Source organism: Sitophilus oryzae, unplaced genomic scaffold (genome assembly GCF_002938485.1).
Source record: "Sitophilus oryzae breed Bouriz unplaced genomic scaffold, Soryzae_2.0 scaffold_213_pilon_pilon, whole genome shotgun sequence".
Taxonomy (NCBI): domain Eukaryota; kingdom Metazoa; phylum Arthropoda; class Insecta; order Coleoptera; family Curculionidae; genus Sitophilus; species Sitophilus oryzae.
Genome location: NW_022146767.1, coordinates 430,818 through 446,319, shown reverse-complemented (window position 1 = coordinate 446,319; position 15,502 = coordinate 430,818). Strand labels below are relative to the sequence as shown.

The 15,502-nt window shown below is 31.3% G+C and overlaps 2 protein-coding genes and 1 long non-coding RNA gene across 5 annotated transcripts in view; 1 reads left to right on the top strand and 2 right to left on the bottom strand.

The window, feature by feature from the left end:
• Nucleotides 1-12,845, bottom strand: part of LOC115884201 (ABC transporter G family member 14) — a 268,509-nt gene extending 255,664 nt beyond the window's left edge. For 2 of the 3 annotated variants that reach the window (XM_030902696.1, XM_030902698.1), the window contains exon 1: nucleotides 5,372-5,632. The gene's annotated coding sequence lies outside the window, so the exon portion shown is untranslated. Of the gene's footprint in view, nucleotides 1-5,371; nucleotides 5,633-12,712 lie in introns of those variants that run through there. The other variant, XM_030902697.1, reaches the window with a different exon arrangement.
• Nucleotides 12,846-13,326: 481 nt separating this feature from the next.
• On the top strand, nucleotides 13,327-13,936 carry LOC115884203. Its single transcript, XR_004050519.1, has 3 exons — nucleotides 13,327-13,484; nucleotides 13,543-13,743; nucleotides 13,796-13,936. It is a non-coding gene; the product is annotated as an uncharacterized LOC115884203 (long non-coding RNA).
• A 57-nt stretch (nucleotides 13,937-13,993) lies between these two features.
• Nucleotides 13,994-15,401, bottom strand: LOC115884202 (target of rapamycin complex subunit lst8). Its single transcript, XM_030902700.1, has 5 exons — nucleotides 14,982-15,401; nucleotides 14,776-14,925; nucleotides 14,543-14,713; nucleotides 14,255-14,488; nucleotides 13,994-14,195 (listed from the first exon to the last, which is right to left on the bottom strand). The coding sequence occupies exons 1-5, from the start codon at nucleotides 15,280-15,282 to the stop codon at nucleotides 14,077-14,079; spliced, it is 975 nt and encodes a 324-aa protein (XP_030758560.1). The 5' UTR covers nucleotides 15,283-15,401; the 3' UTR covers nucleotides 13,994-14,076.
• Nucleotides 15,402-15,502: the final 101 nt, after the last annotated feature.

Below are 15,502 nucleotides of genomic sequence, written 5' to 3'. Positions count from 1 at the left end.
AAAGAAGAGATTAGGAGTAAACAAGTAGAAGAAAAAATATTCGAAAACAGGTACGTTTAAATAAAAAGAAAGTAAATTGAATAAGAACGCAGTACCTGAGATAAACCAAACTGAAACACCCTTATCCAATAATTTGAGAAAAAAATTAATAAAAAAATTTGTCGGCAATTTCTGTATTGTCAGGTATGAACAAAAATATTTTCCTGGCAAGATTTTAGATACTAGAAATCAAAATTCTGAAATTGAATATAAAGTGACAGCAATGACACCAAGTGGGTTAAACTGGAAATGGCCATATCCCGAAGATATATTATGGTATAAAGAAGCAGACACTATAACGAATAGTTTAGTTTAGTTTATTAATTCCTTTTAATATAAATACATGGTACTTAGATTATAGGATCGTCGATAAATATATATACAGAAAACAACAATTTTTGACAGAAAATCATACAAATACAAATATAAAACAACTATACATGTTTTTATACACAAACAAAAACAATTGATATAACAGAACCAAAAATGATAAACAAGAGAGGTATTTATAGTGTCAAGGATATAGACAGTTTAGTATAATTATTAATTCAAATTTGTTAGACTTTGTTGAGAAACATGTAGTAACAATTTTTGATAAAGTATTTTTTGAAATAATACATTTTGTTCATACGAATAAAGACAAAATTTAACATTTCTTTTACGAAAGGTACTTAACTTGTTGCTAATTTTATAAATGTGCCATACAGATTTAAACAAATGGTTTATCATTAATAAGTGTTGTATTAATTAGTTGTTATATGTATTAATGAATTATTATCGATTAATGTTAATATTTATTATAAATTACCAACGAACTAAGTAGTTTCCTTACTACTTAGTTCCTAGGTATAAATAGTTAATGTGCAATTTATAATATATACTTACATTTAGTAAGTTAAACCAAAGAATTTATGGACGTACCTGCATAATTACATAATAAAATTACCTTAAAAAATAAGTTTATGTGATTTTTCGTATTTGTTTAGAAAAAGTACTGAACAAAAGTAGGTACTTAGGTATAAATATATTTTTCTAAGTTAGTGGTATGATATGTTTGTGATTATTAATTAATTTATGTAGGTATTTAAAAATAAAGTTTTAATTAAAATTTTGTTGTTTTATATCCAAAAGTATAGCAATAAGTAAGTATAATTCACATAATCAATTTAATGTGGCCGGTCAATAATTGGATATGCGTATGGTCACTAATTAGATATCTTCAACTTTACACTGGTCAATAATTGGTTAAACCTGCTTTTTTCCGAATATCCGTTAATATTTAAGTTATAATACAAAATTATAACAAAATTGCATGATTTTATGAAAGACAATACTTCAAAGTACCCTAAAGAAATATATGTTGAATTTTAGTCAGTTCCAGAAAAAAACAGTACTGAAATAAAGTTGGAGTATCTGCTTAAGCGGTCATTAATTGGCTAGTTTACCTTAGGTACAAAATATTTTCATGGTGTCTGTCTGTCTGTCCGTCTGTCTCTAACACGATAAAAACCGCTAAACCGATTTTAACCAAATTTGGCACAAAAATACTGTAGCGCCTGAGAATCTGGCCATTAGTTTTTGGTGGGGGTGGGGGGTTGGTAAGGGGGTATGGGAGGGGGTTAAAAATTTTAAAAAATCATAACTTCAAAATTACAGTAGCTAGCGAAACGCGGTTTTCAATTTAAGATTAGGAATAATATTTGCAACAAAATTTTTAATAATATCAAAATCAGTCAAAGTCGCAGTTTTTGAGATATTCCGTGTTTCCGTAGTCCGTTTTTGGGAAAATCCGTGTGTAGAACTCCAAACTCCCATCGAACGCGACCCCAGGTGGCGGATAGGGGAAATTATCGCATATTTGAATAAAAGTAATTATTACATATTTCTAAATGAAGCATGCATTTTTCTGCCTTTCTCTTGTGAGTTCTTTTAGGATAATTAGGGTATGCACTGACATGTAATTTTTAGTCGGCCGACTATTTAGTTGCAAAAGTGAACACAATACGTTCTTATGAAACCGATCGGCCCAACGTTTGATTACATTACGTAGCTTTCTGTGTTTAGGCTATGCGCTGACAGACAATTTTTAATCGGCCGACTATTTAGTTCCATATTTGTAACCAATATATCCATATAGAACCGCGCTCACATGTAATCAAATAGTCGGTCGATCGACTTCATAAGTATGTATTGTTTTTTTTTAAACTAAATAGTCGGCCGACCTAAAATTACAGGTTAGCGCGTAGGCTTATTGTATCGAATTTCCCTTCACAGTATCCATAATATTTAAAATCGTAAGTCAGGGAATTCAAAGTGTCTTGCTTTTCAAATTAGTATTTTCTTTTTAGAAAATATGCGATAATTGTTTTGATGATACAACTCTATGTATATTTTTCCTATATAGAAGGATGTGATTAATAAGTGATAATCATTTAAGTGGTTATCGCTTGGTGGCCATATTGTAATTGTCATTTTTTGAAATATTAATTCAGAAGTCATTTCTGTCAGTTCCACAAAATATCCCGTCAATTCTTATTACAAAATGGCAAAAGAAGGATAAGGATATAATATGTACTTTATTTCGTTGTATAATCTTTTGAATGCAACTCGATGTTTCGGGATTACCTAATACTTTTGCCTGACACTCAATGCGATAGCCAGTGACACTCAATGCCAGACCCAGACACTCAATGCGGAGTCGTAGTGTTGCAGGGTAACGCATTTCGTGTCAGGTAAAAGCATTATTCGGTAATCCCGAAACATCTTGTGGTATTACATTCGAGTAGTTTATTTAAGGTGGTCAGGAGCTATAGGGGGTGTCAGAAATTAACTGTTTAAATTATTAATCTAACTTTGGTGGATGATTCTACAGATAGAAATAAAACAAAAAGTTCCTATGAACATGTGCCCTAAAATGGTTCCCGAAGAAGTTACAGCCCTCGTAATGCTAAATAAAAATAATATATGTATTTTGTTTATTATTTGTATTAACATTGGGTAAACCGTTTTTCCTGAAATTTAGTACTCTTACGCACATTTTAATGCCAAAGCGAATGGCGATAGTGTAAAATTCCTTGAAAACAGCCCTGGTAGGTTCCCATTAGGGTAGATGCTGATTTATCCTTATAAATATAGTAATTGGACAAATGCCATAAAAATCTATGTATCAAAAGTATGTGTTTTTTTTGTATTTTTATCCACTATTTAATACTTATACGATACTATTTGTTGGTTGATTTATTTTTCCCTGTTAATTTTTAATAAATATATAGTGATAAATAATGAATAGATATTTTATTTAATAAAGTTAATTTTATAAACGGGAAATATCAAAATATAAATCATATTTAATTACCGCTATAACGGCCAATAACATTTTTCATTTAAATTATATCATCGCACGGCATTCATTTAAATTTAAATATTCCTGTTAACCAAAATAACTAATTCAGACCATAATTTTCCATCAAAATAATGATTTCAATTTAAAATACGAGCAGACTTGAAAAAATGTATTATTCTTTACGAAATAGAGAACTTTTTTAGAGCTTGTTTATCAGAGGCACGATTAATTATTATTCTTTGGGTAATTTAAAATGCAAACCTTACAATAACCGATCAATAAAATAATTAATTCGTAATGATCATCGGGAAATTTCGCATACGAACCTTATCCCTGACCTACCACAAAAGCATATACAGGGTGTCCCAGAAATAAGTGCAAATATTTTAAGGGGTGGTAGATTTCGATAAAAGAAACATATTTTCTCTTTATCGTTTTTCAAATAAGTCCAAAATAACGGAGTTATTTTACTTTGAAAATTTCCAAAAAAAAATGATTTTTTGCTGAAATTTTGAGAACCACTGGATCTTTTCTGGATTTTCTTTCTTGTAAATTTAACCTAATACTTATTAGATTTTTCATAAAATCTTGCAAATTTCTTGATAAGTTTAAGAATTTTTTGTTTTATAGAGGTACTGATTTGTTTCTGCAGTTTCTTTTCTTCTTTCTAAAGTTCCAAAATTTTAGACTTGAATAATAGTACCCTTGTTTATAAATCAAGTATACGTACCATCGGCATGGAAATTCACATTTTAAAATAAGATACGTGGCTGAATATTATTTGATAAAAATATTATTATGTTATATCCTTTGAACTGGTATGGAAAGAGTCGGAATATTAATCATTCATCTAATATTGTCACAATTTTTTCTAAAAATTCCAGTTCTAAACAGCTTTTATATCAACATTCCCATATTTCGACATTATCTCTACGATATGAGATTTTAGATATCGACCTCACTGGCGATCAATTTTTTTTTAAACTAGCATTTCTACAAAAATCTTGAAAACACAGAGATATTCTTTTAAAAATTGGAAGATGCAGAGAGAAGTATGTATATTTTAAAAACTATGGTAAGGTAATTTATTAAGCATAAATATTTAGGAACAACATTAATACAGAAAAATTACATTAATACAATTTGTTTTCTTTTGTTTGATGGCTTTAAAGGCATCAGATTTCGAGCTTATTCAGTTTGGATTCTTCTAGTATCTACTCAGCACAGTATTCTTGGTAGTATAGTACTTGTTTAACTAACTATGTTAGCATCGACAGATGATTAAAACTGCTGATGATACTAACATGGTTAGCGAAACTCGCGTCCTGTGGAAAAGTAAAGTGTGTTGGTGTATTGTGGTGATTTAGTGTTTTATTTTGATTGAATATTTTATGTAGGTACTTTTTTAATTTATTTATTCGAAATAGTCTAGGACAAAAAGAAATACTTATCATCTGCTTCTTATTTGCAACCAGATTGTGTTTGATTATGGATGCATTTTGTAGAATTTTGTGTATAAAAAACATAAAAGCATCATTTTGACTTGTATGATTGAACGAAAATATTAAATACATTTTTTGAAAACTATCAAAACAATGAAGTGTGATTTTTTTCATTTTTATTATTGAACATAACAAATATTGTTGAGATTTACTTATTTAGGAACAACATTAATACAATTTGTTTATTTTTGTTTGGCTAATTTATAAAAGAGTCTTGTTCAATTTGGCTTTTTGTAGCATATAATGAGCACAGTATTATTGGTAGTAGAGCACGTAAGGTATTGAAAATATACTTATTATATCCTCTTTAGGGTTTACCTATTTACACACTAAATTTTAAAGCCATAAAAGTCACTTATAAAAATAAAGTCCAGTTTTTCTGTTTTTTCTTTCCAAACATTTCGATTTTTTTACTTCTTTTAATAAAATTTCATCCTTAAGCGATTTTGGACACCTATAGGGCACAATTGTGGATGAGGCAACTTACCGGCCCAATATTAAAACGCACACACACACTTATCCAGTCAGTCACTTGTTGCTGATCTCGCGACGACACACTGTACAAACCGCGGCAAAGGGAGCGCGCGCGAGCACGAGCGAGCTTGTTGCGTTCAGTTGGCGCGTGAACCAGCCGGGGCAGCAGCGAGGGGCATGTCTCGCGCGTAACAAGAGGGCGCCACGATCTACGAACAACCACCAGCGTGCGCGCTCGACGGACGATTGAACCCGTGCGACGGGCGCGAAAGCACTGCCGACGCCGACCGCCAGATTTCGGACGGCGGACGCACTTGTCGCAGCCGCGAGACCGCGACTTTTCCGAGAGCGACGTTGCCGGAATTTTTCCCCCGGAAAAAGAGGATTTTCAGTGCCTTTCTGCCTTTGTGGATTGTTAAGATTGATTCTCAATTCTCACTATACCTTCCGTATCAGCTACCTTCCGTTTACATAAAATATTATATTTATCATGTAAATGAATAGGACAATGCACACTATCCGTTCCGTTTCCCTTCCGTTCCATATCCTTTCCTTCCATACATTTTTTTGGCGGACGAACTGAAGCGTATCGGAAATAGCGTTGTCAAGTTCTTATACATTGGTACCAGCTCTATTAACATTTTGCTGTTATTTATTTATTCTGTCACCTCTTAATTAAATCTATTACCTTTTTCAAAAAAATACAGATTTTTGAAATACGACTTTTCTAATGATACGAGCCCTAACAACTATATGTTGGGACAAGGTCTTGTTTGCAATAAAATCAAGCCAAATTTGCTGACAACTATATATTGGGACAGCACAAGAAATTTGTTTAATACGGAGTTACATCACCTTTCGCCTTAACAACTGCCTGAACTCTTAATGGCATTGTATTTACCAAAGATTGGCACATTTGAGGAGAAAAATTATCCCAAATTTCCTGCAGTTTTGCCCGCAAATCAAAATTTTTTTGTTGAGGGTGGTTTCTTAAATATTGCTTCATTTTATGCCACACAGTTTCTATCACATTGAGGTCCGGACTACTTGCAGGATGGGATAGAACTTTTATATTATTATTACCGAACCAATTTTTAGTTGATTTTGCTGAATGGCACGATGCTCCATCTTGTTGGAAAAGATAGTCTTCGTTTGGAAACAATTCTTGAGCACTAGGCAAAAGTGAGGTCTCAAGTATATGTTGATATCTTTAGGCGTTAACAGTGCCATCTATAAAATTTAATTTGCCCAAACCTCTTGCTGACATGCAACCCCAAACCATAATCCCCTTAGGAAATTTAACAACCCTCTTTAAGCAATGTTTATGAAAGGCTTCTGCTTTATTTCGTATTATTCCTTTTCGATGATCTCCAACGCAAACATCAAATTTAGACTCATCGCTAAATATGACCTTATTCCAATCATTTTGTGTCCACGATAATTTAGATTTTACGGTATTTTTTTATTATATTAAAGACCGTGGTTTTTGGAATACCTAAATCATCAGAAATTTTTCGAATGTTTTTCCGTACTATATTGACGAATGATAATTTCACGTAGTTTTTGATTTGTAGCTTTTCCACGGACCATTACTTTAAATTAAATATTTAACAAAATTGAAAAATAAAAAATTAAAATTACTTACAGTAAATCTCACTACTCAAAGTATTGAGTCACTTACAAGCTGTCAATGCTGAAGTAAACAGTTTGCGACATTTGTGACGTTTATAGCAAAACCGTCTATGATGATATTATTTATTTAAAAATACTTGTCCCAATTATTACTGTTTCACAATTTTATATGATGTGATTCACCGTTCTTTATTTTTAGTACACTCAAACAAATATAAGCCCGTGTCAAACAGAAATTGAACCACCTCATTTGAAGGTCTTTTTCACATCTTTTCGAATGTTTTTAACTTGCAACACCAATATATATTTTTTTCCTTAAATTTGGGATTTTTTCGATTTTTTTCGTTTCTTCAAAAATAATCTACTACCATGTTGTCATATTATCGAGATTTTAAAAATTTCGCAAGCGAATTTAACATTATTTATTACTCCAAGCACCACCGAGTAGAGGAATATCAAGACAAGTCAAAAATTATAGATCTTTAATGCCGGATCCACACAGACCAAGTAAACAAAACAGAAACATTCATGTTTTACGACAAAATTGCGACAAAGCCAATATATTTCTGCGACATTTTGTCTCATTCCCCGTTTCGAGTCGGTAAAGATCAAAGTGTCTATGTTTTGTTCGTATATTTTACGACAAGTTGTCGACGCAGTGTGGATGGCGTGTGCTGCCAACAGTAGGAGACCAGTGAAATAACACATGGTTAATAAAACTCATTCGCAACAACTAAACTTTTGACTTTGTTATATTTTTTTTTGCGGTGCACGGTGGGGTATTAGCATGAAAAAGGTGATCGAAATTCGAAAAAGCAAATGTGTTTAAGATTTCCCAAAAAAAGATAAATGATAAGTTAAATCATCTCTGCCATGAATGGCGTTGCTATGGGTGTGTTTAGTTGCATTCATTTGTTTCAACGAAACGTCAAAGTTGTTACTTCTCCCAGATAAGAGGTAAATAGCTAAATTTTATTTTAAAATTATAAATTGTTGTTGTTCTTGTGCTCTTTTTACGTTTATATTATTGTTTTGATTGAAAATGGCTCAGCAAGCTGCAGGTATGTATTCTACAAAAACGTATTATTTATTTTGATATTCTCTATACTAACGATTTTTTTGCAACTAAAAGTTAGGCATTCAGAAAATTTGATTAAATTTGTGACATTTTTATTATACTTAGAGATTTAGTTGCGCATTTCGAAGAATTCAGCATATTGTCTATATACGTTTTACTTAGTAAACATTGGGCTTTCATACAGTAAAATAAAATACTGCGACTTTTTGCGATTTTGCTGATAAAATGAGAAAAACATTCTTGGTTTCCTCTAATTTGCCAATCAGTGATGTACTAATGCGAGGTGTAAACCGCGATGGGGGGCATTGTTGTGTACAAAGCGATCGCATTAGTGCCATTAGCAGTATAGCACAATTTGGCATTAGTAGCGACTTTAGTGGTATGGGCATTGCTCGCGGATCAGTCGTAGCATTAGTAGTAGTAGTTGCGATATTACTACTGGCACTGACCGTGGAAACACTGGAACAGTAATTTTTCTTTCTTTTTTTTAGAATCGACGAATTATCCTTTATTTTGTTCATATTATTTCCTCTTTAATTGAAAATAGCAATAATTTATATAAGGTCTACATAAAAAAATTTCGATCAACTATCAGTGTCAAATACCCCACTGTGCGGTGTGGACAATTTGTCTTGTCAGAATTCCCCATTTTTTGCCGCAAGTTTGTCTTGTTTTTGTCTCAAAATTGTGTTTACTTTTTGCCGCCTTGGTCTGGACCCGGCATAACACTAACACTGTACAATATTTTTGTGATATAGTGAGCAAAATGTGATTTTGTATTTTTACTGAATCCATATACAGGGTAAGTCTTAAATAAAAGATAAATCGACAAAAGAAATATATTTTCTCTTTGCCGTTTTTCAAATAACTCCAAAATATCCGAGTTATTTTACCTTCCCTATTTAATCGCTGTATTCTTTTAGGTTTTCTTTCTTGGAAATTTATTCTACTCCCTATGTTGCTGTTCATATACAGGGTGGCGCACCTCATTCGCCTCGGTTGATTATACGAAAACGGAAAGATGTAGAAACAAAATATTTTATGGGTCCATACCAAAGTTATATTTTTTCTTATGGAACACCCGGTATTTTATTTCATTTTTGGATTCTTGGGCCCAAAAATAGGCATTTATTATAAGGGTTAAATATGTTTATCTTTGGTTTTTGAGATATTTAAAGGTATTTAAATTTGCATGCCACAATAGAATAGATTATTAACACCCTGTACATTACTTTTCAGAATTAATTCTTGTGCTGAGTTTAAAGGTAGAGAAATAAAACTTTACAGGAAAATGTTATTCCTGCCTTAAATATATACAGGAGTATCAAAAATTGCTGGTCCATTTTAAATATTTATTTTACATAAAAACTTCGTTACTTCAAATGCAACACTATGTATTTTTTTAAATAAATCGAAGCAGATCTAAATGCTCTTTCAAACTATATTAGGGTTTCCTATACCTATCTGGTTCAGATTTTGAATAAAAAGCGATTTTTCAATAAAATTGTAATCAAGATGGCTAGTGTTGTCATGACAAGTTTCTAGCAGGGGGGTGACAGTGAAATAGGAAAATTGGAAACAGTCATTAGTGTCATTCCTGTCATTCTCCTCACGACAAGTATGGCCGCCTAGACAAGGACAGCATTGTTTTTGTCTAACTATTATCTAACTTCACAGTTTAGAATTGACAGATTTCAGTTTCAGAGACAACTTCAGATTTGTTCTAGAACAAATTCGAAAATATTTGACGTCATTTTAATTCATTCCGTTTACTTTCGTTTTGGAAGTTCAATTTAATATTTCGGCTGAAATTTATAAATATAAAGGTAATAAAGTATATAAAATATATATTACATGAAGAATCCTGGAGAAAATGACGTTTCTGCAGTAGTAGGTATGTCGGTAGTCCCATGTATATGAAAAATAAGTAGTAAATAAACACTGTTTTTACATTTTTTAGATGCAAGAAAATGGTGTTATAATCTCTTTGATCGGCGATTTTTTTGAAAATGGAAACAATTTACAGCAAGGTAAGATCATTTTTAACTATAGCTAACATTAGTTATCTCCAATATGTGCGATTTATTGTCAATAATGCAATAAATCGGACTGATAATCTGATTATGTTATCTGACTAAAAGTCTCTTTTTGCATCTTTTTGATTTATAAGCCAGGTTCTTTGGGAATAATGGACGCTTTTTTTAAACAGTATATTTATATTTTATACCTATTGATATTTTTACATTGTTAATTTTAGTATAAAAAATTGTTTTTCTGTTTTCAGGTTTTTGTATAAGGCTCCCGTTTTCATGTTCCTGTGACCGTTTTCTGTCCTTGAAGTTTGCGAATGCGTGTGTTTATTTACAAATTACTGTAAGTCATGCTTATACCTTAACTAATTTACGTTAAAAGTGCATATAATTAACTAATTGGTATTGAAACAATACAATCCTCTATATTTTTATATTTATTTAGTCACGTTGTTCCATATTTAAATAAATATATGTGAATAAATTATTTTTTGGTTTTATTTATGAAAAGTAAAAATACAAAATACATTTGAACTGAAAGAGGGCCCGCCATTGAATAACCGGAAACGGAAATGAAAATTAAGCCATGATGTCCTTATCATGTCAACCTGTCAATTGGAAAGTTAGTTCTCCAGACGACAACGAAGGCTTTCGGTGGCGTATCGTGTTTCCACGATTTAACACAGAGTTGACACTTCTTTCTAGTTTATTATTTTATGGTTTCTAGTGACAGTAGCTATTTTCAAAATTGAAATTAGTTTATGGACTTATTTAAATTTATAGTAGTTTACTTTTATTTAATTTACCTACAATAGTTTAATAAATAATATATATTAAATATGTATTTATTATTCTATCAAGAAAAACGAATAAGTAGTTCTTTGAATTATTTGACGATTTCTTGTAGATATATGGATTTTCTATAAAAGAGCCAATTACGACAAATTCATTTTCTTCACTTCCAACGACAGGTTTCTGCCTAATAGGTTTTTATAAACCCACTACCAGCTCTGCGAAATAGAACAAGAAGTTCTTCAAAGAAACGCTTATCTGGAAGATTCCTATTTGGATATCTTTGAGCATAAGCCCTTGAGGCCAAGAGGCCCTTGAGCATAAGCCCTTGAGGCCTATTCGTTCCGCCAGCAGCTACTGCTTTATTTTTCATGATAAAGTAATGAATACTTACTTATTAAACTATTGTAGGTAAATTTAAGTAAACTGTTATAAATTATAAATAATAATGTCCATAAACTAATGTCGATTTTGAAAACAGTAACTGTCACTAGAAAATTGCCATGGCAACACCAGCCATCTTGATTGTAATTTTATTTAAAAATCGCTTTTTATTCAAAATCTGAGCTAGATAGGTATAGGAAAATCCAATATAGTTTGAAAGAGAATTTGAATCTGCTTCGATTTATTTAAAAAAATATAGGGTCTAGCATTTGAAATACCGAAGTTTTTATATAAAATATACCCTTAAAATAGATCAGAAACTTTTGATAGCCCTGTATAAATTTAAGGAATCAATACCATTTTTCAGTAAAGTTTATTTCTCTACCTTTAAACTCAGCATAAGAATTAATTCTGAAAAGTAATGTACAGGGTGTTAATAGTCTATTCTATTATAGCACGCAAATTTAAATATCTTTAAATATCTCAAAAACTAAAGATTTTAAACATATTTAACCCTTATAATAAATGCCTTTTTTTGAGCCCAAGAATCCAAAAATGAAATAAAATACCGGGTGTTCCATAAGAAAAAATATAACTTTGGTATGGATCTTAGTTCTGAAACACCCTGTATATTTCAAAATAATTTTAAATTGTGCACATTGTCTCCCTACATATACCCATAAAATATTTTGTTTCTACATCTTTCCGTTTTCGTATAATCAACCGAGGTGAATGAGGTGCGCCACCCTGTATTATAGTCAAAACCTTAAAGGTGTCTAATTGATAACAAAAAGTAAAAAAGACGAAAATAAGGAAATCAGCTTGCTAAACAGCAACAACATGAGCCTTATAAATAAACCAACACGTAAAAATGATTTCGACTTTCGCGCCACAATCATCTGCAAATAAGCGCTCGGGGTTCAATAAACTTTAATTTTTTCGACAAACAAAACACCAAGAAATTTAATATCTTGTGTTGACATTTTACGCAACCAATGTTTCATGTTATTAAATCTATTATTGCTATCGATATTATTCAGGTAGCACTTAATCGCTTTATAGCTGAAACGCGCAACTATTGGACCAGTAAAACGAATTTTAGATAATATATATCTCATTTTTCATTCCCTTTAGTCAAACGTATTATAAATTTAATAAAGCTGTGAGCGAAATTTACCGCGGTTTAAAATAAACAGGCACGCTTTTATCTAGACGATAAATTCACTCTATATTTTCTTTATTGAATTCCGAATATCATTGCGGGTTCGTTGAACCCGACGCCCTGCTGATAATGTATTAAAATTTATTTCTTATTTAATACAAGTCACTTACCCGGGAAAAATAAGAATATTTTTCATTACGAGGACAAAACCAATCATTGTTTATGTAATATGATAAACTATAAATATTTCTTTCTTGTAACAAAGGCCATACTTACTATATGCCTTAAGAATCGCTTTTCAAATCCCTCATTTGTGGTAATATTTTTAAAATTAGTCAAAAAATTAGTCATAAAAACAAATAAAAATGCAGATTAATAAACTGAAGAACATATTTTTCAGTTTTGACACTTTAATTTGTCATGTTGTCTATTAAAAGTAATGCAACCAATTATACACTGAAAAGATAATTTCTTGATGTTTTCTTTAATGTTTTCCCTATGGAATGTAGCTCTACACACCATAGTTTCTCCAAAACCCTTTCTCAAATTCTCATATTAATAATTTAACTATAAAAGGCAATTGCCAACAACTGAACCCGCTGGAGAGCGTTTATTGAAGCCCTATGCTCCACGCAGGAAAAAAATGAATGATAAAGGGCCAGACGTTACTAATATATTATAATTTCCTCTAATTTATTATAAATTTATAATAAATCTATCAAACCATTTACATTATCTTGTTAATAACTTAATTAATAAAAAATAGGAAAAAAAGTATAGATTGTGGCCTTGTATATAAAGGATTGTGGTATAGATTTTTCAAGTATAAAGAGTTCTTTGATTTAAATGCCTGATTTACTAGTTGCCTAAGAAACTACACATGGAAACGCAGAAACGTCACTGTTTTGGCGCGCTGGTGTTTGAAAAGCGCTCTTACATTAGAAAGTCAGAAAAAATGTCAGAAGATGAACATAACAAATACGACGATCCAAATTTAAAAGGGATTAATCGTTATTTTAATAATACAACGATAAAAGGCAGAGCTAATGTAAGAAGCCATACTTTTGCCTCTAATTTACAATTAATTTTGATCTATTTTTTTTCAGTATGCGATTGCTACATACGCATTTGTGTTTTGTTGTTATGTGTATTATAAATTTAAACCAAGTAAAACTTGTTAAATCAGTAACGCTTCTTTGAATTAGAATATTATGAAAAATTCCAGTAAAAATAGAATAAAATGGTTTCTTTCGAGAGTAAATTTTAACAAGCTCATACCACAAAAAGCTGCAAAGAACTTCAGAAATGTATAGAAAATTGCCTTTCTACAAAAATTATTTTAATTTCATTCAATTTTAGGTCAGCTTGGGCACATTAAGTTTCCTAGGGGGCTTTGTGTTTTACAAAACAATACTTGACAAATTTGTGTTTGAACCTGTTTGTGACTGTCGTTGTTACGACTGTAATAATTTCCAAAAGACCTGTTCACTAACTTTAGAAAATGAAGCTTTGGAAACTGAAAAGAAACCATCTCAAAATGAATCAAACAACTCTGAGTAAATAGATATATACAACATGTTTGTTATTTTTTTGTTATACAATATAAATCAGTCTAAACCTATAAATCCTAATTATTTGAATCAATTAATAACTGTATCCCTAAATGCTAACGCTGTTACCGCTTTTTGATGACCCGCATACTCTCGTTCCATAGTACCTTTGCTTACATTCCAAAGTTTTGCACAACTATCAGATGATGCTGTAAAATATATAATATATTAAATTTGTAAACAATGCTACTATTCCAACTAAACCAACCTGTAAAAACATATTGACTATCTGCACTCCACGCAGCATCCCATACCCACCTCTGACTATCTTGTTTCAGTTCTTTTTGCAAATTATAATCTTCCGTGTCCCAAATTTTTGCCGTTTGATCTGCTGAGGTGGTGATTAAGAAACACGAATCAGGTGAATATTTGCATTTCAGTGCAGCTCGTTTATGTGCAGTAAATTTATGTCTTGGCTGCAAAGATGTTTTACCATCAATATCTAGAAAGATAAAAAGAGTCAACATTATTTTTAAAATTTCTCTATCAAACTAACCTGTTGAACTTAAATTCCAAATGTAAGCATTTCCTTTATTATTTACGGAAGCCATTTGTGTGCCATCAGGTGAAATATCTATGTCTAAAATTGTAACATCGTTTTCAGGAATAAATTGTTGATTTAATGGTGTTCTAACATCCCATCTATAGATAATTCCATTTTGATCTCCTACAAAAATAAATAATTTAACTTCTCTTGATTCTTTATACCTCAAGTAAAATAGACATTACCCAAAAACAGTTCTATTTGATTTGGATGCAGTGCTGCACAGTTAATCGGAGATAAACTTGATCCTGAACCAGGAAGTGTTTCAAAAGTGTTTGAGCAGTTTATATTCTTGCTTCTCAAGTCCCAAATTCTCACCCTACCATCTTCACCACCTATAAAATTGGCACATTATCAAACCAAATACTGCAGAGGTGTGTAATCAAATAACCTGAATACATTAGTCTTCCGTCATCATTAAAACCAACACAAGTAACATTTTTCGAAGTGCCCTCATAGTTTACAATTGAATTTGGGTTATTAGAAAGTAAATCATACATGTTAATATGTTGGTAGCTAGCTGCGGCAAGCAATTTTTTGTCGGGTGTAATTTCCAGGGCATTTACTTGGGATTCCGAATGTTGCATTGTCCTATGGCACATTCCTGTGTGCGTTTGCCATAATTTTATAGTATGATCATATCCACCAGTAGCCAAAATAATTTGTTCGTTATCTTGACCATCAGTCACCATTTTATATATAATAAAAGTTTTTTTATTAAGAAAATAATACTGGAAAGTATAAAAATCGTAAAAATACCACTTAACCTAAACTTCTATGAAATTTTATTCTGTTTGGGGTTTTCTAACTTCTGATTGGCTGCACAAACAGGAAATTAAATATTGATTATGGGCCTTCAACTTATGCAACTCAAAATACAAGACTAAATATATAAAATTTGAGGTGAAAACT

Bases quoted from the DNA above. Each gene is read 5' to 3' on its own strand.
- LOC115884202 (XM_030902700.1), bottom strand. From the start codon at position 15,282: ATGGTGACTGATGGTCAAGATAACGAACAAATTATTTTGGCTACTGGT. The intron at 14,714-14,775 runs GTAATGTCTATT...TTATTTTTGTAG, and splicing joins TCAAATAGAACTGTTTTTGG to GAGATCAAAATGGAATTATC. The intron at 14,489-14,542 runs GTTAGTTTGATA...TTATCTTTCTAG, and splicing joins TTGGAATTTAAGTTCAACAG to ATATTGATGGTAAAACATCT.